This window comes from Styela clava, chromosome 3 (assembly GCF_964204865.1).
Source record: "Styela clava chromosome 3, kaStyClav1.hap1.2, whole genome shotgun sequence".
In the NCBI taxonomy this organism is placed as follows: Eukaryota; Metazoa; Chordata; class Ascidiacea; order Stolidobranchia; family Styelidae; genus Styela; species Styela clava.
Genome location: NC_135252.1, coordinates 8,580,774 through 8,604,413, shown reverse-complemented (window position 1 = coordinate 8,604,413; position 23,640 = coordinate 8,580,774). Strand labels below are relative to the sequence as shown.

Genomic DNA, 23,640 nt, shown 5'->3' with positions numbered 1-23,640 from the left:
GGCTGTCAAGAAATTGGTACAGCAAAAACTGATGCTTCTTCGACATCTAATATTATGAATATAATAAACTTTGTGTGCTCTTGTTTCATTGATTTTCATTAAATTCAATGACTTCATGTCTAGATGTTTTATTTTTCAATCTAGATGTTTTTCGAGGTCAATCTAGACTAGATGTTTTCAGTTAGGCAAAAGTGGCAGCCCTAGCTCCTCGGCTATCTGGCTGTAGCCGATGTCTAAGGAGGATGTAAGTTATCGGACTGATATGATATGGTTATATATTATTTGAATGTCTTTTGCCTTTGACAGAAAACGGTTGCTTCTGAGAGCAAAACTCATAAAATAATATATTGAGACAAACTCATTTCTGTTACCAAATTATTAAGTTAAGTTCCAGTTATCATCGCAACTTTTTAAGTTTATCGTCGACTAAAATACCGCCAGACACTCGACCAGGCGTGTGTCGAGTCTGGGCGATAGGAACGGATTCATCAGTGACTTAAAATCCTAGATTTATGTATTTTATTGGGAGCGCAAAATGATTGTGACAAAGCGCATTAAATTAATCGCAAATAATGTTTTATCATCTAACGTTGGGTACGAATCATTTTTCGGGAAAACTCTGAAATTCATTTAATATAAAACAAAGAATGTTTTACTATTCCAAATAATTAAGATTGTTGTTATCGAAAAATCGTATGTAAGATGGCAGTCGGCACCAATGCTAATAAATAAAATGGTGCAATAATGCCGTTTTTGCACAAGTATAATCACACGAGATTTCGTCGCGAGAGAATAAGGGCCCTTTCACATCTGTTCGCACCACTGCGTTGACGCACCTTCAAACCTTGTTTGTTTAACTTAATCGTGCGTTGCTGCGTTAACGCATCATTTCGACGCACTGCGTCAACGCAACGAATTCTCGAGGACACATTCTTTTGCGTTGACGCGCTGCGTTAGTCGAGATTTGAATTGGATTCAGGAGTTTGTTCTGTGGTTTGGAGACGACATTAAGCAAAAATCAACGATTGGGTTTACTGTTGTGGTTGAGAAAACGGGAGGATAAAAAAAGGAGATGGAAAATAAGAAGGTGGTGAGTGCATCCTATTTTGCAGAGAAGAGAAACTAGAGGTGGTTACCAGTACCGGTACCGTCTGTACCGGTACGGTACACTGGTACGGCAGCACTCTGCAGCCCTGGCACCAGTGCCGGCACCGGTATGCTTGTACGATACCGTATTTGCTGTGGTTTGTAACAAAAATGAAATTGCTACTTGCATGGTTCTAGGTTTATCTGTTATGATAACAATGCAGGCTTCCTGTACTATAATTACAAGAAAGCACATAACATTGTACTCCTGGCTATTGTTGATGCTTGGTAAATATTAAACCTGGTTTTGTATCACTCTAGTTAGTATTTATAAAATGAATTCTGTTACTTACCACTCGTGGTTGCTTTATATGAATGAATAAATTGAAAACCAATTATCTTCTATTATGATTGTGTGGATTCTACATAGGCATTTAATCCAAACAGTGCCATCAAAAACTCGATGAAATTTATATTTTCCAGTTATAAATTCCTTGCGGTGGACATTGGCGCTTACGGAAGAGCAAGTGATGGGGGAATATTTGCAAACTCCTGTTTTGGGCGTCGCCTGCAGAATGGAACTTTGAGTCCACCCTCACCAAGGTGGGTTATTTAAGCTAATACTTCGCTTAGACTTAATGACTGTTGATGTTTTTTTCTATAACGGAACAGGCTTTAATTTTCCTTTACACCCAAGTAATATCCAGTTTGATCTGCTTTATTAATAATGTAAAACAGGCTGATCATTTTTACAGCTTATTAATAACCCATAATAATAAAGCATGTTTATGCTGAAAAACCTCGTACCTAAACCTCATTTTGTATTTCCGTCTGACTGGGGCATATCTATTTTCAGGACATTGCCATTAACGAATGGGCCAACTGTTACCTTTGTTTACCTTGGTGATGAAGCGTTTCCACTGAAAGAATATTTGATGAGACCATTTCCTGGCAATGGTCTTTTGCAAGAGAAGAAAAATTTTAATTATCGCTTATCACGCGCATGACGAATGGTGGAAAGCACATTTGGAATATTAGCCAATCAGTGGAGAGTTTATCACCGACCAGTAGGCCTACCTTTGAAGCCCAGCAATATTAACTCTGTTATAAAAGCAACATGAAGCCTCCACAATTTTTTGAGGAGAGATGTTGATGGAGCTGCAACAGTTGACGAAGATGTGAGAGTGGTCACTCAACTGCTGCATGACATACCCGGAAGTGGTGGCCTTGCAACACAGAACGCTCGCTCGGTTCGCAACTACTTTTCGAGGGAAGGTGCTGTGCGCTAGCAAAGGCACCATTGCTGATCTTTGAACAAATGTATGGGCGATTAATGAAATAGAGAGGTGTCACAAGTCCCATACGCTAGTACAAACTACAAATAGTTCGAACAAATGTTTTCAAATATTTTTATATTTCCCCAAATTCAATATTATACAATAGCTCGTGGATTCTAACTTTCGCCAGTTGAAACCGTTGAACTGGTAGCCTGCATAGAGTATCTACCAGGCTTATTGCAAACTTTTTAGCATCAACACTTTCTGTATGTGAATAAAGGCATGATTATTACATTGAAAATCTGTTGTGTGACACAAAAAGGTTTAAGGGCCTTAGAATTGAATATCTTTGTTGACAACACTCATTATAGTTTCATCAAGGTCGGGTTGTTTTGTAAATGGACCTTTACCTGATGCTGATGTCATCCAACTGGTGTCCGCACGTGATAGGTCTTCGGCTTCGCCATTTATTTGCATGTTATCTGCATCTTCAAGCACCACGAGGGTGACGTCTTCGTCAACATCTGAAGACGTTCTTTGAAACAAAGGGAGTTTCATTCCGTAGGCTAGAGATTATCAATATTGTTGCATCTGTCACATAAACAAATAATACATACGTTCTAAAGTCAACATGTTCATCCAATAACTTCAGTATCTCCATAAACTTCCACGCCCTGTATCCCCGCGCTGCTGCCCCACTCCTCGTAGCCTCTATTTCCTTTCGCTTCTCTTTTCTAAATCTATCCTTCGTTGATCTCCATCTGGTCTTACACTCTGTCACTGCGAAACACGAAAGTTTAGTCTGCTGATAGTTTTGCATCGTTCATTTACATAATTTTTCTTTTAAAACATGACCTTTTGACTCAAAATGCGTTGACGCACCGCAGTGTGAACAAGTTCAACGCACTGCGTAGAAAACTAACGCAACGCATTGCGTTGGTGTGAACGGGCCCTAACGCTCGTCCCTGATTAATAAATTATAAATCTGAAATACAAAAATTGACGCACGTCGCCGAAGAGGCGGAAATCGAGTCCTAAAGATTCAAATCCTACGAATTCTGAATTCTATATCGCTCATCCTTACTTGGGAGTATCTGAATTCTTATCTTTGGGCTATAATCCTGGTATAAATTTTTAATTACCATCCAATGAATGCAATCACATACCAGCAGAAATACTCTGCCCCTACTCCACTTTGATCACTTATGGTACCGACGCAGAGATGATTGACAGATGCCACGACCCGCTACGCTACTCTATCCTAATGCCTGAGTATATCTTTTCAGTTATTTCAACCACCAAAACCATTCCAAATACGCAAATAAATTCAAACGGAAATCCTCTTCCGTAAGCTTTAAAATATAGCAAACTGATGACGTAGTAACGCATCACTTAGCGTAGCGAACCGGCCGTGAGAGAACTGTATTTAGTGAACTATGATTCTATTATATGTTCACAGAAGTTGAGTTTATCCATCTTAAATCCAATCAGCAATTGTATATGCGCTTTTCCTAATGTGGCTTCGCTGTACGTAATGCGCTGCATTTAATTATGTCTCTTTTTTATTATTATTTTTAAATTATGCGTAATTAGGCCTCACTGCGCGTAATGCGTAAGATATTTGATAGAATCTAGTTATTTTTTTATATACAGTTATTATAAATTAAAGACATTCTACTATCCAACTTTTACAAGATATGCTGAAACATGAGTGTTCAAATAATGACGAACATATACGAATCATTAACGACCACATCATGAATTGCACATAAATAAAATTGACAAAATTTTCTACAAAACGAGACAGGCCACTGATCTTTTTCTGTCTTTCCTGCAAAAATTCTTTGCTTTCGAGTTGGAGAGAAGGAGAGAGAAACAGCTTAAGCTTAAACAATTCGTTTGTTGAATCTCCTTGCGTGTATGTATTAGATCACAGAATAAAAGTAGAATAATAATTAATCACAGAATAATTAGATAAAATTAAAGTCATGTTACACATATTCAGCCAGCCTCCTTCACATTTACTATCATTCTTATATGCAAAAAATAATATCATAAACGTGTGCATGTGTAATGATAGAATAATAAATTTAACTTACTTTAATATGAGTGAGAGTAATGTGAGTGCCTTTGGGACATCAATTTAATTTATTATTATTTATGTTTGTTTCCCACTTTTTATGTGTGCGATTTTCTCTTATCTTTTATCAATCATTTTACCGTCCTTTGTGACAACACATAACTAACTTTATTAGTGTGACCAGAGCCATTATAATGGCTCTGGTGTGACAGGAGTCGCGAAAAATTTCGAAATTCCGCTCTATTTTTTCAGGTGAGCAATAGTTTTTTCAGAACCGTTATATAATGGCTCTGTTTTTTTCTAGTGTATAACAGTATTCATTTACCATATATCAAAATTAAAAAGTATTGCGGACTTTCCAGAAACTAGAAGTACGTGAGAATTTGTGGAGCTCTAGCGCCACATTAGTTCGCTGATTTCGAAATTCACATGTGCTCTCTTTTTCTGCGATCGTCTGCTTCAGTCACTCACGCTTCAGCTTGTACAACTGTTCGTTATTTCAATTAGCGAAGTCCACGTAATTATCAGAAGAAGTGATATTAGATTAACTCCATCATGTCTCAACCAATTAATGGTACAGTGAAGTTTTTCAATGCTGACAGAGGGTACGGATTTGTCACCCCGAGCGATGGCGGCAACGATGTTTTTGTTCACCATACTGCCATCAAGATGGACGGATTCAAAAAGCTTGAAGAAGGCCAAAATGTAGCGATGTTCACAGAGCCGGGGAAAAAAGGTCCCCAGGCAACAGAATGTACAGTCCTACCTTAACGATGTCCTGATGTCCGGTGTCCAGCGCTTCAAATATTTTGCATGATTTTTGACTTTTACTGTTTGACCTCAAAAGTCTGACGGGCAGCAGGCCAAGTAACTGACTGTTACAGCCGTGTATTTTGGTATACAGCTGAAATGAGCAGCTTTCTTCTGATCTGGTGGTAGTTTTTCAGATTTCTCTATCTATTTTGTCTGAACTTTCATTTGCAATTTTTATTTCAAGTGCATTTCGATTGATTTTCTTTGGTACCGTACCGGTAGTCGTACAGTCTTCAGGTCTTAGTTTGCTCATCAGGCTGAAAAGCTTAAGATTTAGGCCTGGGGGTTTGCAGGCTCAATTGTCTTAACAAAGTGTGTTGTGAAGTGTTGATATACAGATATATCTGTATATTTTTCACCAGTTTGCTAAAGCATTGACGCGAGATTAGGTTATTCTCACTAAAGCATGAAAGCGCTTGCAGACTTACCATACACTGCAGTTTAAAAGGGTGTGTTTGAGAGTGTGAAGCGTTTTGGGTCTGTCTCACAAAGAGCCCCTGTAAAATAACTTGTTGCTCGGGAAGCAAACCCAGCTGTCCCCTGGCTGCCTGGAGCAGAGCGGAGCATTTTGGTCCTGTGGTCTGGATAGGGTATATTTCAAATAGCAGAATACTGGAATAGGGTAATTGTCGTCGGGTATTTTGTATGAACATCTTTTCAATTTTATTTAAAACTCTTAGACTCCTTGGGCATCTGAAAACAAATAACAAAAACTAATCCCATACAGCCATGGACGAGAGGGTGATGGTACTCCCGCATGATTAGGCGACTTTCTTCTTCTTCAGGATAAATGTGTAAATCTTATATCAGTATATAGGCTACAGATAATGTTCATTGTCTGGAGCTGCTATGACAAGCAGCATAGGTTCAAGATGTAAAATAGGGCTTGGAATGGGGGTATTCATAGCTCTTTTTATGAGATTGACTTGTCAATGTACTCTTCTTATTTGCCATAGACTGATAGAGGAGCGTGGATGATAGACTAAACAGTTGGGCGAGGGCAGTGTACAGGTGTGGGATAGCAGTTGATAAATTTGTTAGCAGCTGGACGAATTCTTCATGAACTAAACTGTATAACCAAAACATGCTAGTGGTGATACCAATTTGGACTGCTGCCATGTTGTCTATGGGATCCTAAAGTGTAGAATTATTGAGTAAGAAGACATAAGTTGCATGCAATTTATTGACTTTTGATGTTGCCGAAGGGTTAAGGATTAATTTCGTAATAAAGTATCTTCAATTTTACTGGTAGAATCTGTATATTCAGTAGAATGTTGTTCGCTGGTGGAAAACTTTCTATACGGTTCCTTAAAAAAGAAGGCATAATCTTTGCAGCTGGTGTCCTGTGTGGATTTTTCATAAGGACTTTGATGGCTAAGAGGTATACTTCAATCTAAATTTGTAGGTATACATGCACACTTTATATGCAAGAGATGGTTAGATCTTTGTATAATTCACATATCAAACTTACTTGGATTTCTGATATGAACATGGCAAAATTTAGAAACTTGACAGGAGAACCTGGGTATTAGACCACACAAGCTATTATTCCGCTTCATTGACTCTATATAAACAAGAACAAATTTTTGCTACAATGGTACTTCTAGATCAGTGCTCGTCAACCGGGTGTGTGGTACACCCCAGGGTGTTCCAAAAACTTCAGAGGGTGTACTATGTGTCATAAGCTATACATTAATATACAATATGGTATTTTCTAATTTATTCATAGAAAATGACGACTTGTCACAAATAACGCACAGAATATATATGTGTTTAAACTCATACACAATGAATGTCTGGGATTCCCAAAATTTCTGTTATCGCCTTGTTGTAATGCCTTTTGTAAATAGATTCATTCTTGTTGAATTGTTCAAAAATGGTAAATTGTGGAAATGTCATTCGTTTTTGAATTTTCCTAACATATTATTCTTGTGGGCGATTTTGTTGGTGTTGTGGAGTTTCTCTATAGTGTACTTGAATTACGGTCAAATTCGACACAAAGGGAAATCTCAGGAAATTGAAAACTGCAACGATGTCTCGGTGGCAGTAATATAACTACAGTTAACAAGCGTTTTCTGCTCTCATAAAAAGTTACATTAATGAGAGGGGCACATGAATTGAGGTTATTACCTCACTTTGTACAACTGGAACCAAGGAGCAGTGACCGCATCAAACAAATAACGAAATATTGTGTCGGTGTAAACATGTTTATCTTTTAAATATTATGTTTTCGGTCGATAAAAGGGTGTACGACATCAAAAAAGGTTGACGAGCACTGTTCTAGATTCAATTAAGATATTTTGACCATGTTAAATCCGCATATATACTCTAAATCTAGCAAGCAATATCGTGCTTCAAACCTCTAGCTATGATTTACATACATGTGAAGACATTAGATGCTCAACATTAGTAATCATGTTTAGTTTTATGTCATTAAATTCGATGTGTTAATGTTTTACAGCAAGGTAAACAACTAACAATCGATTGCATTTGTGTCTTTTGCTTTCTTGTTATATCCATGACTCTATAAAATCATAAATAAAACTTCAATTTCCGTAGTGATGCCTCGGTGAACCATCAATCCCAATCTTCAGAAGATGATAATTCGTTGGAAAATTATATCCTCTCAATGAAGAAACAAATTGAAGATTGGGGAAAGCAGTCTGATAGTGGGCAAAATAATCAGAAAGAACTGGCTCCTGAATGTTTCATGAAAGTTCCTGAAATCATACAATATGCTGGTGTGTTCTTTTGACCAAATTTTGAGAACGGTCATGTGGTAAACCTAAATTTAAAGACCGATGTGAGCATGTTATATTATATTCTACAAGTTTGACTAATATTGTCAACAGAATCATTTCTGCTTTTATTCTACATCTAGATCAGGGTGGTCCAAGATTGGCAGCTCCGCGGGCCACAATAATGCCAAAAACTTTGCTCGTTTGACTTCGCAAGTTGCCTCAGCAAGCCATAACACTAGTCATGCAATGATATGTCAAAAGATTTTTTGGTTAATATTATGACGAAATGCGATTTTTTGATTCCTCTCCGAATGTGACGCGGGCCACAGATAATGAAGCGGCGGGCCACATGTGGCCCGCGGGCCTGGGTTTGGACCACCCTGATCTAGATTGTCTTGTATCAAATCTATCCCACATTAAAAAGCTTTTTTACATCTTTTCAAAGTCCTACCCAAGCAATTTACATACTTTTATCATACACTTGAGCTGAATGGGCTCTTTAAATATTAAATAATAATTTTAACCTGGTGTTATTGGGAACACGAACCCATAAAGCAGAAATACTCAAAAGCCTCTCTCGTTATGATGGCTTAGACTGAATTTTGTATGAGGTCTGAGCCATAGATAAAGTGTACTTGTGAAATATTAGCTCTAGTTGCCTATGTATGTTTGAGGACAAGTTTCAAATGGATATTATATAATTTGTTCCAAAATTTGCAGGTTATCCATTCGAACTTCACACTGTGATGACGAGTGATGGTTATAATCTTGGTCTTCACAGAATACCTCATGGCAAAGACGAGGCAGAAGATAAGAAATTAACTCAGAAACCAGTAGTTCTACTACAACATGGACTACTTGCTGATTCTGCCAACTGGGTTTCGAATGGAAGAAACGACAGTCTAGCATTTCTGCTAGCGGATTATGGCAAGTTACCATAATGTTTTTTCGTTGATTTATCCCATAAGGGAAAAAAGGATGTTTCATCATATTGCAAGCCACGATCTCTCTTGCAGTTACCAGCCCATGTTATTTACATTTGTTTGATATGCATGGTCTTGATGGTGGGAAAAACCGTGACACTATGACAGTGTAGACTCATTAGTCCTCTCGAACTTAATTATATATCCCCCATGATAAATAGTGAAAACTATTGCTAGGCAATACATGAAATAAACAAAGAGATTCCATATTTACAGGATTGGATGTTTGGTTGGGAAATGTCAGAGGAAACACATACTCTAGAAGTCATGTGAAATTAGATCCAAATGTTGATGAAAAGTTTTGGAGATATAGTTGGCAACAGTTCTCTGAGATTGATCTCCCAGCAATGGTCGATTACATAATTGAAAAAACAGGAAATAAGAAAATTTATTATATTGGCCACTCTCAGGTATTAACATTGATATGATAACTGAAAAATGTATAAAACTTTCAATCCTCAAGTAGTTATTTAGATAACCTGCATGGGCTGTGATTTTATGTCCTTTATGCATATCCTTTAAGACAAGACAACTTGCGTTTCAGTAAAATTTTTATGACACATCAAAATTTATACTTATGCCTATTGTCTATTGAGCAACATATTCACGACACTGGTATAAATGGGATTCTGTTTAATATCCATCTGCTTTATTTAATATTAACAAATTACACAAACTTGTTTTTCAGGGAACATTAATCATGTTTGCAAGATTAGCTGAAGATCCAGATTTCAATGAAAAAATTCATTTGTTTATTGGCCTTGGTCCTGTTTTCAATTTGAAAGGAATAAAAAGTCCCATAAAATATCTAGCTCAATTTTACAATACATTGGAGATGGGCCAGTGGATGATGGGTGGGGCTGAATTGCTGCCAAACTCAGAAGCAGGTTGGTATTGTTTTGTTTTGATGTTTTCGAAATGCGACTGAAGGTAATTCGCTGATAAGATGGTGTTTGTTTTTTGCTGTCGTAACTTCATATTCAGTTACTCAAAATCTTCAAACGGCAACCACTAGTATATGTCAGTGTCTGTATGAGAGGGGATCTCTCATAGTTATTTTTAGTGAATCTTTCGAAAGAGTAATATTTGCATTTTTTCAGGTAAATGGCTTGGAACAAAATTGCACAATTTTATTGAAGGAAATCCTGATGTAAAAATCCATGGGGAAAACATGTTGCTGAATATAGCAGGTTTTAGCCCGAGACGATACTGCAGGGATCGTTTACCTGTGTATATTTCTCACATTCCTGCCGGAACATCGATACAAAATATCATACATTTTGCACAAGTAAGTTTAGAAGAAGATTTCTGTTAAAAGCAAATTCTCATACTAAATAGAATTTATTTGTACAGATGATATGGCATAATGAAACTAGAAAATACAGATTTGATACAGAGGAATCAAATATAGAAAAATATGGATCAGCTGTTCCACCAGGATATGACTTGGGTGCAATAAAAACTCCTATTGCTTTGTATTGGGGTTCTGATGATTGGTTTGCAGATTCAGAAGATGTTCTGTCTATACTACCACGGTTGAAAACATTGGTTAAAACAAAAGAACTGAAAGATTGGGATCATTTAGAATTTCTTTATGGTTCAGAAGCAGCAGATACATTATACACAGAATTGGCTGAAGTGATAAAAGACTTTGAAATCGAATTTCAAAATTATGAATCTAGACATGTTGATTTGTAAACTAAGCTATATTTATTTATCACGTTATTACTTTTTGAATGTGAATGTAATAGTTAATGGCAGTTGTACATGTATATTTTAAGTCCCAAAATATGATATATTTTAAACAATTTTTTTAGTTACAATGCTCCAATTCATTCTTTTTTACACAATACCTCATTTTCCATGCATGCCCACTCACTGCTTTGTATGTTTTATTGAATATTTTAATGTCAAAAGTATTCTCTGCATGGATGCAATATTTAAACTTAACTAATAAATTTGACTTTCCAATGAAAAACTTCATTGGATTGCTAAATCTGTTGAATGCAGGCGTCATTTATGATACATATACCATTTTATTCCCAGTTTATCATTCATAACATTTTATTTCTTTGAATTTATGATAATATTTTGAACCAAATTCTATTTTAGAAACATTTTATAATGATTTTATCTGATTTGGAAAGTAAATTTATATTAATCTGAAATGTCTATCTATCATGACGAAGTAGAGATTGAAGATTTTGAATTTGATGAAGATGATCAGATGTATTATTATCCATGTCCTTGTGGAGACAGGTAAATGAAGAAATCAAATTTGAATATGTTTATATTATATTATCAAATAACAAGCCTTATTAATCATTATTTGATCACTTGGAAGAATGTAAAATGTAAGGAAACTATAATCCCAGGAGTAAAATTTTGATTGAAGATTTGAAAACTACAGCTTTAACAGCCTTGTCATTGTCTTTCTGTTCCTTATTTAGGTTTGAAATTTCATTAGAAGCATTGCAAGCTGGTGAAGAAGAAGCAACTTGCCCAAGTTGTTCATTAGTTCTCAAAGTAATTTACGATACAGACGATTTTATTGCAGAAGAGGAGAAGAACCTAAATCAGGAAAAATCAACTGTGAAACACACAGAGTGACTCATCAATACAGTAGTTCAAACTCAAAATCTCACAGGTTCACACTTTACATTATTTTAATCAATAATGCTTCGAATAGCCTTCAAAATAAGTCTTGAGTGACCGAATTTATTTTAGTGTTTTTGATAATTATGAATTAGCTCGGTAGGCTAGAATGAAGCTGCTTTTAGGATAATTCGAATGACTCGTTTGATAATAATCTTATATATTTAGGTAACATATTTGAGCACCTGTTTGAGTATAACTTGCCACAAACCTGATCATATCTTCAGACACTATGTTTTTTCGAACTTATCCCATCTGCTGCAAAGTTTCAAACATGTTTATTCCTAAGGTGAGTTCTTTTCTAAACCCACCGAAATGTTGACTCGATGGACTTGTTTGATACATTTTTGTTTGGCAGGTGAGACTTCTACGATTATATAGTGCCAGTGGAAAGATCAGATATAAAATTAAAAGTTTTAAAGGTATATTTGATTCAAAGTTTATTTTTATTTGTTGGACAAATCACAAAATAATGTGACAAATGACAATATATTACAAAATGCAGGTCTTCTGGAAAATGAAGTACTTTATGGCCGTTCAGTATGTAAGATAGCTTTGCAGATATCGAGAAGACCAATTTTTCGGTAAGTATTTGACATTTTCAATTTGTCCTAGCCTAATTCAGGAAGTAATTGAATTTGGACTTTCTATTGGCGGGTCTTTAACATTTTCTTGGCTGGTAGCAGCTACTTCTCCAATATCAGCCGGAGAATGATGAGGTCAATTTTTTGTTATATTAACGTAGGATGTCAAGTGCTTGAAATGACCATTTTTTAAACTGGTCTACATCCTTGTTTACAATGATATTAATCAGAATGTCATTTTCCTTAGATTACATTTGTTGAAATTATGGGAGACTTCAGAACCATCGGATTCAAGAGTTTTGGAAACTATAGAATTGGCAAGTAAAAGAGGAATACCAACATCATATAAAGATAGACGAACACTTGATAATATGTCATCACATCGCCCACATCAGGTTGGTTTGGCAGTTACCTCAATTTTATGATTGGGCATGCATCCTCAAAAATCAACACCAGGGCAAAGGCGATATGTATAGATTAAATATGGGACACAAATTTGTTAGTGGAAAAATTGGTACTCCCGTAGGCCATGGGCCAGTTTAGGCCACAATTTTCCTTATTTTGGTTCTATTACGAGTTCGGGGACTGTCTGTGTTAGCGAAGTGAATATAGGCTTCACACAACTTAATGTAAGGTAGGGGAACAAAACTAGTTATCTCCATATTGGTACATACACTTCTGGAGCGCCTAAATCTGTTCAAAATATGTATGGTTGAATATTTGGACCAGAGGAAACTATAAAAAATATTACTTATAGCCTTCCAAGAGATAATTCCATTTTAAACTACTACAAACTTATGTATGCTATTGACATTTACACTCTGTATCCATATTTCCAGCGCCAATTTCCATTTTAGAGACCCTGATTTAGTCTGTTTTCTTTAAACACTGATTCACTAATCCAAGGGTATTTGCTTGGAAGTCGGAGAACTTCCATATGTAAATTTGGATGAAGAATCTTGCAAAACCCTCTGTACAACTGCTACTCATCATTCAAAAATTCCAATATGGATTTTGCTGGTTGGTATAATAGATCCAATGAACATGGGTGCAATTTTGAGATCATGTCTGTACTTCAATGTGGACAATGTTATAGCAACAACTGGTTGGTAAGTATACAAGAAAGGCTAGCAGTGGGATTAACAGTTATTCTTGTGATATCTGACAGCATTTTATATTTCATATAGTGCTCCCATCACACCAGTCCTCAGCAAAGCAAGTAGCGGAGCTGCAGAAATTCTTCAAGTTCATTCTACAGATGATCCAGATTACCTCGTTAAGGTATAGAAAGCAGTGGTTCTCAAACTTTATGTGTCTGCGGACCCCCAATTTTTGAACCGAAAACACAGTAGAAGAACATAGAATAGGGCTATTTGGACGATGTTTAAATTAGCTTCCACTTCTCACGTACGCCACAGAAATAGCTTACTGATTTATCTCGTGAAGTTTGTTCCTTGCTTTCATCTTGATTTGAACAAGTATAGAAAACTTCTTTTTACATAAATTAATTAGGTGGAGACGAAGAGGATAATGAATTTTTAGCGTTATGCTCACAACTACTTGTTTTTATGCGATATATTTATGAATATAAACAACTGCAAAAAGTGCATGCAGATGTAATGGAAAAAATATCAACATTTTTTGACACAGAAGGCCTAAATTGGGATAAGTCTTTGTGGTATTTTTGCTGCTATTAAGATGAATGTGAAACTTTTGTTAGTCTGACGAGATCGCTGAAATGGGGTCATGGCACGGTGTGATTTTGAAGACGTCTTCACACAGAAATTTGAAGTGAAAAAATAATTCCATAGAGGTACTGTAATTTCCGCGACAACAACAATCTTTAACCACTGTAAAATTTGATTCTTTGTAACACGAAAGTGATTTTTTTTTTCACAACCAGAAGAGTAAAATGCAAAATGACAAAGTTAGCCTATAGCGCAAAATTTAAAGCCCCCGATTGGTCCGGTCTAAAGCTAATGGGTTAAATGTAGATAAAACAAAAAAAAAACGCTTTTAATATAGGTAGCTACAAATGCCTCGAATACCAACTGCACAAATTCAACAAGACTTTTTATAGTAAATTTATCTTATATAGTTTCTCAGGAAAACAGACTGGAACATTGTTGGAACTGTATCCGAAGAACAGCAATTCGACAACAGTCTTAAGAACTCGCCCACAGTGCTTGATATTAGTGATGCACATATTGGAAAACCTTCAATTATTATATTCGGTAAATAACAGTAGTTAAATTCGACTAAGCTATTTTTCACTGGCTGTAATGTAAAATTCTTCATTTTGTAACAGGAAATGAAGGATCAGGAATTCCAGCCGAGCTACTAGACCTTTGTACAATGTTAGTTTCAATTAAAGCTTCACCACCATGTATTGAACAAGATTCCCACCAGAAATCATTAAGAAACCTTGTTGGAAGTCTTAATGTATCTACAGCGGCAGGTAATTGTTGAAACTTTTATGACTTGGCACCCGTGAATGTTTTAAAAATTCCTCATTTGTATCTTCAATCTCCCAAATTGCTTTCCTGGTGCTGAACTAAAAAGGTTTTATCGAAATCAAGAACATGCCTGGCTTCCTAAAAAAAATCGATCATTATGTTCTAGGATTTATAAACCCTTATACCGCCACTTGCTATTTTACAGCCGTCATACTCCATGAAATGACGAAAAAAAGGATTCAATGAGAATACAAGTAATACATACATTCATTTATTGCACTTTTGATTTTGTAATAAAATAGGCTGTAAACAAGATTGTTCTTCTATAAAACTGCAGCAGCTGGGTGAAAGGAATGAATAGATCCCATTTACTCTCCTCCGTTCATCCCCTTATCCAATGAAAATTTAGAACAGTAAAAGCTTTTTTCAAACCTGAGGACTCCTTTAGTGTCACTGTAAAAAGAGAGACTCTTTATACGTATGCATTCTACCCACAAACTACTTGTTTCATTATTGATATTTAACACAGTCTACCGAGCCCTACAAAACTCCGATAAACCCAGGCGAATTAAATTCAGTACAGGCAGATGCTGTTACTTACGTCAACGTCATTTCCTCAAAAGTATCATTTATATTGAAATCATCCTGACAAGCAGAAACTAGAGCCTTGTCTTCATTTCCCATGTGGTCATCCACAAAATTGGCCTGCAGTTTTCCAGACATGGACGAACTAGCCACAACAAGTCTTTCCTGAAGGATTAAATGACAGTTTTTATTTCATCAACCATTGTGTTTCTGAATTATTGATTATACACACTGTCTTTACCTTTTGTTCTCCCCGAAGTTCGGGATCGAGTTCCTGAGCTATACATTTTAAATCACGTAAGCATTCATCCACCTGTAATTAGTTGTGACATTTAGTGCAGAATTTTGATTCGGAGAAGCAGTTGGGTATAAAAGATTTCGCTGCCATAGTTAATTTTGGAAATTTCAGATTTGAAAATATCATCTCACAGAAGCTTTGATAATGTCACAAACTAGAGTGCCAGCCCCATACGCAAAAAAAAACAGGATGATCTACCATTTCCTTTGTCAGGTTCAAGCTATATTGATCAGAAAACTCGTCCATGAGAATAAGCAGTGTTGTTTTTTCTTCATTAAAAACAAGCAATGAAAGTTCTTTGGTATTTGAACATGCCAACATTTCTTGACTATCTGTAAGAAACAACAATGTATTTTATTTGGATAATTCCCTTATACTTTTATTTGAATTTTTGCGGCAATGACATGGCATAAGTGAGATACCCCACACCAGAAATGTAAGCAATACACATTTGAAACCATGTAGTTACATGTGATGTCTCTTTGTGATGTCTACACATACCAGTTGTCTGGGCCTTTGATTCAGCAGTCTGTTCGGCTGGCATATCTTTTGGAGAATCACTTCCTGAGCTGAAAAAGCATTGACGTGTATTGGCATCCCTGCTCTTTCTTAGAAGGCTTAGTTATTTACAATTGGATGTTCCAACTTCTGATCAACAACCCCAGTGAGCAAGGACCAGGATGAAACCAAATGGGCACTAGATACACAACATTTACACCACTTATGAGCTAGTGCTGAATAACTGGAATAGTTTTTGATAATTTATATTGAAATTGGTATGCAAGTTCAATGTGAAGAGACAAAGCCTTCTATGTGCGATTTGTACCATGCCAATTAGCTTATCACTGAAGCAATGCAGAATAATATGAAATTACCTTGCACAATATCCAACCCAGGTATGTGGTTCCCATTCAATATCACCATATTTTCTCCTCTGTTTAGCAACAATTGCATTGTATTCTTCCACTGTCACAAAGACAGGCACAAACCTGTCATGGAGTAAGATGATTAGTGAATAAGCTTACATCTAGAATGTTAATAATGGTATTTGCGATTCAATAAATACCTGTACACTTGAGAACCAAGCTGTTTGCACTGTCCATTAAAAGCACCAGGACATGAAACACATAGTTGCGCAAGCCTTGTTAACTTTGAGTTTATTAAACTTTGTACAATGCTGGAAGTAAGATATTTATAACAAGTTGGTTCAAATATTTAGCAGCCATCACAAGACATTATATAGCCATTTCTAGACACAACAGTTAGAAAATAGTTCGCATATGAAACTTTTTTACAGGTGGAATTTTGAGGTGTATTTGTGTATGCACAATATTTTCAACAACTGGACCAAACAACTTTTTGAAATATGTTAGATGGTTCACTGGGAATTTGAGTATTGACCTCCTTGCTATCATTCAGTATTTTTCAACACCATGTAATCAATGTATTCATTTGTTTTAGATTGCAAATGAATTATACTGATAAAATTTCCAACTTTCAATATTGGCAATTATAAGTTCGCTTTAAACACAATTTCATGCAAATCACAACTCTTCATTTCATCCGGAATCTTTCATTTTTAAAATACCTGTCTTGGAAAAGTAAACAACTACCAAACACTCCATTGTGTCTAGAGCAGAAGTCAAGTATATTTGCACATTTCAACATAATGGATTGGTTTAACTAGGAAAGAAAATGTTTTGTGAAGAGAAAGTGGAGCCACCAGATTAGACTTCCTTCAGCTAGCTCCAACAGTTTACATGATTTGATTTATGACAGTGACATACCATAGTTGCTTTTGGGATTTTGTTATGTGAAAACAAGACATTTGAGACAGCAACATAGAGGCCGTATTGATTGAGATTGGTGCCATCATTGGTGCCGTTTGATGGAACACTTACTAGTGAATTGAAAATTGTCTGTCCCTATCTCATTTATGAGGCAATAAAAAGCGAGCAAAGCACGGTTATCTTCAAGGGGTAATGATCTGCAATAAGCGGATGTTTGGAATACTTCATGTCAAATAAGACTGGTACAGGGAGCCAGCAGGACGTAACGCTAGAATTTCATGAACAGTGTTTTTTTCAATTTTTAAATGAATTATATTTACCCCATTATAACTGATGAAAGATGAAGCCTGAAATTCTAAAAATATCCAATGACTTGAGAATATTTTATCCAGAATTAAATCAATCCGATTTTCTTCGAATTCTGATTCCTGCAATACAGGTAATATTCTTTCAAGACACGAATAAAATAAATTGCTAGTAAGTTTGATGAATGCTGCTTTCATGACTTTCGAAATTATGAAAATACGGACAAGCTGAGAAGAAACTGAACTCAATATTGACATCAATGAATCATATTAAAGATATAGAGATTTATCAACCTTTTTGTTTTTAGACCATCCACAACCAACATTGGAATATCAGCTTGGAGGTGCGTTGGTTCGCATCCTGTGGGAAATAATAATGTGTGACAGGATTGCTGGACTCCTCATCCCCATAGGTTGGTTTTACGACCACTACCATCCATGCATCTGAAACGAATAACTGGCTAACTAATTCCATAGCCTATGATTATGTCGTAGTTTGATGAGACTCATGAAAATATATAGTATCAACAACCTACTGATTCTGGTTCAACTATTACGAGACCTTTGGGCTGCTTGGGTAGCTAGTTTGAGCCAATTTAATGATTAACTTGATATAAAATAAGGTTAACTCACTATTAGATAGTTGATCGATGAATTAAAAAACAAAAGTACATCAACAATGAACTCGCACATATTTATAGTTGCCATGTCAGAATGTTTGTCCACTGGAACACCTAGAAACTGATATATCGATTACAACACATAGTATTGTTTAAACTACCTATACTATGTGTTTTTGAATAATATTTAGTAGTAGTTATTAATAAACAAGTATTTGCAACATTTATTACAAGTTTCAGCTGTTTGATATATGTATGTTGGTTAATTGTGTTTAGTTCTAGTAATGCAAGTTTTAAAACAGTCAAATATTTTAAAGCACAATGTACATCTTACAATAGCAAACTTTTCAGACTTTAACATAGTAAACTTCTTTTTTCCAAATTTTATGATTTCAGGTGGACTACCCAGCAGTTTTGTAACACTTCTGTAAAGACCAATCAAATGTCCACTTAATAAACGTTGGTAATCCATTGTCATCTAAAAGTAATTTTTCAATAAAAATCAGTACAAGTTCCAGCGCAGCAAACATATTAAGTTAATTATTGATGTCCTTCCACCGAAAGAATTTGAGAAAATCCGAGGCTATATGTAGGCTATATTCGTTACAAAACTTATTATATCAATATATCCAATTTTATAATGGCTTACGTACAACTGTATTATGGATCAAAATGCTGTAATGCATTACTTTTATGTCAGCATATATAGGCAAATAACACAGTTATAGAACACAGCAGGCTGGAACTTAATATGCGATTCTTTTAGTAATCTAAGACAGTCTATTCCTAAAGGAAAGAATTTGAGAAGAGTCACATTATCATCAACATGTATTTCGATTAATGAACTAGCAAACAAGGCCAAACATGTCAGATTTTTCCAAAGATTCCAATTCTTGAGTCGAGTCGTGAATGTAAAAAAGTAAAGGCATGTACGCATGCCTTTACAGCACCTCATGATTGAATAGAAGAAACCTTGGAAAAGACTTTACTTATTCCTCTGATAAATCAACTAAGACTCAAGACAAATCTGTGGGCAGATATTTACATGAGAATGTGACAAAAATACAGGAATAAGCTATAGATGATATACAATATTTATTTAGTCTTTTGTACCAGTCCATGTTCAGTATGGAATTATTAAGCCAGTTATTTGTTTTCAGATGCATGGACTTCTGGACTTATTCGTACCAAAACCTAAGAAAATTTGCCGATTTAACTACAAATACATTAATTTGGATTTATTTTCGCAATATACCGTAAATAATTATCAATACACAATTACGAGAATATCGGTTGGAAACCGAAGACTTATCGATCGATAGTTAGGGGATCCCCCAAAACAGAAACTGCAGTTTCGATTCATCCGCTCTTGTAACTTGCGCACTGCGCATCGCACACACACACTCGGCGGGTTTCAAAATTCTCTCGCTTTACAAAAATCTAGATCACTATATAAATAATTGATTGATAACTCGCTAATTATACGACATAATTCGCCCAAAATCAATAGGTTTCTGGTCCGAAATAAGATGAATGCACATGCAAAATCTGGAGCAGATTCAATCTCGCTTTCGTGAGATATCGCGTGCATCTAACAGACAGACAGACATACATACAAATACCTATCAATATACTTACCGATCTTAAGATCGATAAGTAATAAACGATAAACAAAGTATAGCAACATGATAGGCATGGACCCTTGGACCCTATGCTCGACCCTTTTAGCATTTACAGGATTAGGCTACGACTCACCGACTGTGGATAAAAATATGATATCGCTTCCGCGGGATCATCTTCTTCTGTCAGAATCAAGTCATCATCATAAATGAAAAATATCCAATCAAAACTCTCCATATCGCTGTAAGCGTAAGCTTTTGTTGATGGAACAGATCAGCTAAAAACGCTGCAGCGCGCGTCAAGCTATTGCAGCGTCGAATGATTGCAGCGAAGACGGGAACGACGGCCTGTCCACGCTTGATCCGAGTGGCTCTTGTATTTTAGTCGACGATAACTACAGGGGTGGTAGATTTCCAGTGTCAATTTATGACAAAGTTAAAAAGATAATTGTTCAATTATTCAGAATATTTGGTTGAAATACGAAACCTCTTTAAAATAAGTTACATTTAAGTTACAAAATCGAAGAATATACGCTACGGTTGATATTATATATGACCTTGTCAAACCGGGCTGCTACTGTTCTGCCATGATAAAATGGAATTTAGACGGGTTCTCCTTCTCTCCCAATGTGTCCTAATGTTGCCTTTATTTGAAATTTCTAAGAAATCGCTGTTTGAAGAAGACCTATTTTTACTATTGAATTTTTTTCAAAGAATCCGCAAGAGGGCGTAAATTGTTCTACTATTACATTGTAATTTACGCAAATTACAACAACTTGTTAGACGTAGAACACGAAATTTAGACTATAGTTTTAAGAAATATTTACTCGAGTGTTTAGTAAATTTGAGTTGAAACACAAAACCCCATTGAAATATTTTTCGAATTGCTAAAAAATCGAACATTATACGCTGTGTTTGGGATTATATACAGCCATATCAAACCGTGCTGCTACTGTTCTGCTATGATAAAATGAAATTTAGAAGGGTTCTACTTTTTTCTAATATTTCGTAATGTTTCATCGGAGGTTTTCAAGAAATCGACCAACCAAAACTGTAATTATTAAAAATAAAATCCACGAGAGGCCGTATAATGTTTATAGTTATTTTATACCATTCCTAACTCATTCCAAGTGTATTAGACGTTCCGTATCGGTGTATAATACGGTAAAAAAGGTAATTTTTCAATTATTTATTAAATTTATTTGAAATACAAAACCACTTTTAATTATGATAAATATATATTTTTCATAAAATCATCGGAATATACACTATGTTTTTGGTATTATATATGGCCAGTTAAAACGTACTACTACTATTCTGCCACGATAAATTCGAATCTACAAGATTTCTTTTTTTCTCCCAATATGTTGTAATGCTGGCTTTTTAGTAGGTTTTCGAAAAATCGCTCATTCAAAACTGCAATTTTTCTACATTTCTAAAGAATTCACGAAGTGGCTTGAAATTTTTTTTTTTATATTTATTTTATACTCTCCGATACTTGTTTTAAATGTATTAAAAGTTCAGTATCAAAGTAAAAAGATACTTGTTCAATTTTTAGTAAATTTAGTTACATAATTTATTCATAAACTATGATACATTTATATTTTTCATTAAATTATTTGAATATGCGCTATGTTTGGCAATATATAGGACCATGTTGAACCATGCTGCTGTTCTGCCATCATAATAAAATCGAATCTATAAGGTTTCTTTAAATATGTCGTAATGTTGGCTCTATTGGAAGTCATCGAGAAATACCTGCCTAAAAACGAGTCATTAGATCAACTGTAATCAATCATTCTCATAATACTTGTTTTACAGTTTATTTATTGCTACTGTTGCTTGTCTATGCGAACTGCAGGGTTGTCGCTATAAAAGCAGAAAATTTATCAAACATTTAATTTTTACAAAGAATAACTTTAATAAAATTATTAATTAAAAGCATATGCTATATTACATCCATGAATGCTAAAAATGTCGTCTGTGCATAGCAGTATCTTAGTCCAAGAAATTAATAAGAATGCATTTTATCCCTGATCTCATTCGAGCTTCCAAATTTCTGCTTTTCTATAGCGATCACCCTGTATATTTCAAATGTGGCATCCAATGTTATCCAGCGAATCTAGAATTTAACGGACTAATTTAAAAGGTTCCACCGATTAGCACATAGCCGTATAATTACCATTAAATATTTACATAAACATTTAAAAGATTCTCCGTAACATTTCGAGTGCAATCTTCTGATTGGACCCATTTCTTTCAAAAACTTTTTCTCATTTCGACTTTGTACATCTTTAGATGCATCAGATGGAATATATATGTGGGTGGCACTAATGCAGGGTCGTCCAACCAACCCATGGCCTGCGGGTCACATGTGACCCGCCAAAGGTTTCCGAATGGCCCGCGCGATATTATTCGAATCCCAATGTTTTTCATAAATCTGAGCCAATATTGAAACATCTAATAAAAAGTTATTCCTCGTCGTTTAACACGCGAGAAGCACCATCCAGCTATCGAGAGCTTTTTTTATGTCCATTTGTGGGCGTAATATCTGGAGAGAAATGCTTGAATTTATTTTTTATCGTCTGCCATGTATTTCAATCTGATTTTCTGTCTTTTTTCTGCGAAGCTAAGGGTGGCAGTTTTCATGACCTTAATATTTGACAGCACTTACTTGTGCTAAGTTTTTTCACAGATGGACCATGTCAAATCCCCCATGAGATCACTAATTTCGCTAATGAAAAATTTGCTCTGCATTGCCACCTCGTCCATCGCACCAAATATTGACAAACTTATTAGATAAAAGCGGTGTCATACTTGACATTGAAATATATATGCGTAGTAAAAACTTTTGATTTTACTGTATCTTCGTATTTTCATTGTGCTTATAATTTTGGTTTGCGGGTTTTGTTTGTTTTTCATTAATCTGCAGTCGGCGAAGTAAAAACTAGAACATAACCACCATGTCAAGTGGCCCGCGCGATCATTTGTGAACTAAATGTGGCCCTTCGGCCAAAAAGGTTGGACCACCCTGCACTAAAGAATGCGTTTCACTGACTTAACGTCTTTTGAATAGCGTTTCATCTCTTAAAGACATTCTCATAGAATTCGGTTCCTTACTAAAAGAATGAAAAACCAGTGTAAATTACATTCTAACATGGGTATTCTTCCTGATATTTTATATGATGCTTGTAGACCTTATTCATACGAAAACATTTAAGCCCAATTTTCATATGATTGCTTTTTTATACCGACTTCGTTGCTCCGATCTTTAACACTTGAACAACTTGACTATTGCAGTGACGTTTTAATACCCCTATATAGACGTTACTTTGAGTCATTCACCATTTACATGTTTTAAGTAACCAATGCCATACACTCACATGTAAACTTTCGCCTATTATTTTAGTCATCAATAAAAAATGTCAAATTCGTTAATATCATAATTGATCAAGCAGGTAATTTGTCTGAATTTGTATCTAGGTATATATATTTAATTACTGCTTATATCATCCCGAACGCATGTCAACTAAATTATTCTTCCATTGAAAGTTATTGATGGTTTCGGACAAACCTACAATATCACATCCTAAATGGCTTATCACATCTAAAGCCCTTGTCTTTCACGTTATAAATACTAAGTAGTACTGGTAACTGATCTCGATGTTTACATGATCGTATTGATACCAGTTGCTATACCGTCCATACCGAGAATTTGTTGCTTACAATTATATTTTATCGTGTTATT

At 35.4% G+C, this 23,640-nt stretch overlaps 4 protein-coding genes across 7 annotated transcripts; 2 read left to right on the top strand and 2 right to left on the bottom strand.

Moving 5' to 3' along the window:
- Positions 1-1,945: 1,945 nt before the first annotated feature.
- On the bottom strand, positions 1,946-3,183 carry LOC120342577 (uncharacterized). Its single transcript, XM_039411460.2, has 3 exons — positions 2,981-3,183; positions 2,774-2,898; positions 1,946-2,627 (listed from the first exon to the last, which is right to left on the bottom strand). The coding sequence occupies exons 1-3, from the start codon at positions 3,181-3,183 to the stop codon at positions 2,497-2,499; spliced, it is 459 nt and encodes a 152-aa protein (XP_039267394.2). The 3' UTR covers positions 1,946-2,496.
- Positions 3,184-4,827: 1,644 nt separating this feature from the next.
- Positions 4,828-11,069, top strand: LOC120342091 (lysosomal acid lipase/cholesteryl ester hydrolase-like). Of its 2 annotated transcripts, none has more exons than XM_039410770.2 (7): positions 4,828-6,661; positions 7,816-7,997; positions 8,718-8,924; positions 9,197-9,390; positions 9,669-9,867; positions 10,081-10,268; positions 10,334-11,069. In XM_039410770.2, exons 2-7 carry the CDS (start codon positions 7,886-7,888, stop codon positions 10,676-10,678), a joined length of 1,245 nt encoding a protein of 414 aa, XP_039266704.2. In that variant the 5' UTR covers positions 4,828-6,661; positions 7,816-7,885; the 3' UTR covers positions 10,679-11,069. The 2 variants fall into 2 exon arrangements, with proteins under 2 accessions (XP_039266704.2, XP_039266703.2); XM_039410769.2 differs by having other exon boundaries at positions 4,829-6,637.
- Positions 11,070-11,598: 529 nt separating this feature from the next.
- Positions 11,599-18,292, top strand: LOC120342092 (rRNA methyltransferase 1, mitochondrial-like). 2 transcript variants are annotated; one of them, XM_078110445.1, is made up of 10 exons: positions 11,599-11,627; positions 11,804-11,924; positions 11,994-12,057; positions 12,141-12,219; positions 12,467-12,614; positions 13,126-13,328; positions 13,407-13,500; positions 14,318-14,453; positions 14,528-14,677; positions 17,962-18,292. In XM_078110445.1, exons 2-10 carry the CDS (start codon positions 11,868-11,870, stop codon positions 18,099-18,101), a joined length of 1,071 nt encoding a protein of 356 aa, XP_077966571.1. In that variant the 5' UTR covers positions 11,599-11,627; positions 11,804-11,867; the 3' UTR covers positions 18,102-18,292. The 2 variants fall into 2 exon arrangements, with proteins under 2 accessions (XP_077966571.1, XP_039266707.2); XM_039410773.2 differs by lacking the exon at positions 17,962-18,292 and adding an exon at positions 14,881-14,988.
- Positions 14,928-20,655, bottom strand: LOC120342093 (BLOC-3 complex member HPS4-like). 2 transcript variants are annotated; one of them, XM_078110443.1, is made up of 12 exons: positions 20,029-20,655; positions 18,608-18,751; positions 18,287-18,394; positions 17,669-17,776; positions 17,147-17,241; positions 16,625-16,735; positions 16,434-16,547; positions 16,060-16,127; positions 15,757-15,890; positions 15,502-15,573; positions 15,277-15,425; positions 14,928-15,128 (listed from the first exon to the last, which is right to left on the bottom strand). In XM_078110443.1, the coding sequence occupies exons 1-12, from the start codon at positions 20,128-20,130 to the stop codon at positions 15,044-15,046; spliced, it is 1,290 nt and encodes a 429-aa protein (XP_077966569.1). In that variant the 5' UTR covers positions 20,131-20,655; the 3' UTR covers positions 14,928-15,043. The 2 variants fall into 2 exon arrangements, with proteins under 2 accessions (XP_077966569.1, XP_077966570.1); XM_078110444.1 differs by lacking the exon at positions 20,029-20,655 and having other exon boundaries at positions 18,287-18,387; positions 18,608-18,739.
- Between the last annotated feature and the right edge of the window lie 2,985 nt (positions 20,656-23,640).

What these genes read in the sequence shown, in the direction of transcription:
- LOC120342577 (XM_039411460.2), bottom strand. Translation starts at nt 3,183, where the DNA reads ATGCAAAACTATCAGCAGACTAAACTTTCGTGTTTCGCAGTGACAGAG. An exon ending in GAACATGTTGACTTTAGAAC is followed by an intron (nt 2,899 to 2,980) that starts GTATGTATTATT and finishes TTTGTTTCAAAG; the next exon opens with AACGTCTTCAGATGTTGACG. An exon ending in TTGGATGACATCAGCATCAG is followed by an intron (nt 2,628 to 2,773) that starts GTAAAGGTCCAT and finishes ATTCACATACAG; the next exon opens with AAAGTGTTGATGCTAAAAAG.
- LOC120342091 (XM_039410769.2), top strand. Translation starts at nt 6,528, where the DNA reads ATGTTGTTCGCTGGTGGAAAACTTTCTATACGGTTCCTTAAAAAAGAA. An exon ending in AGGACTTTGATGGCTAAGAG is followed by an intron (nt 6,638 to 7,815) that starts GTATACTTCAAT and finishes CAATTTCCGTAG; the next exon opens with TGATGCCTCGGTGAACCATC. An exon ending in ATTTCTGCTAGCGGATTATG is followed by an intron (nt 8,925 to 9,196) that starts GCAAGTTACCAT and finishes CCATATTTACAG; the next exon opens with GATTGGATGTTTGGTTGGGA.
- LOC120342092 (XM_078110445.1), top strand. Translation starts at nt 11,868, where the DNA reads ATGTTTTTTCGAACTTATCCCATCTGCTGCAAAGTTTCAAACATGTTT. An exon ending in CAAACATGTTTATTCCTAAG is followed by an intron (nt 11,925 to 11,993) that starts GTGAGTTCTTTT and finishes TTTGTTTGGCAG; the next exon opens with GTGAGACTTCTACGATTATA. An exon ending in TCGAGAAGACCAATTTTTCG is followed by an intron (nt 12,220 to 12,466) that starts GTAAGTATTTGA and finishes CATTTTCCTTAG; the next exon opens with ATTACATTTGTTGAAATTAT.
- LOC120342093 (XM_078110443.1), bottom strand. Translation starts at nt 20,130, where the DNA reads ATGGAGAGTTTTGATTGGATATTTTTCATTTATGATGATGACTTGATT. An exon ending in CTTGGTTCTCAAGTGTACAG is followed by an intron (nt 16,548 to 16,624) that starts GTATTTATTGAA and finishes ACTCCATGACAG; the next exon opens with GTTTGTGCCTGTCTTTGTGA. An exon ending in AACTTCGGGGAGAACAAAAG is followed by an intron (nt 15,426 to 15,501) that starts GTAAAGACAGTG and finishes TTAATCCTTCAG; the next exon opens with GAAAGACTTGTTGTGGCTAG.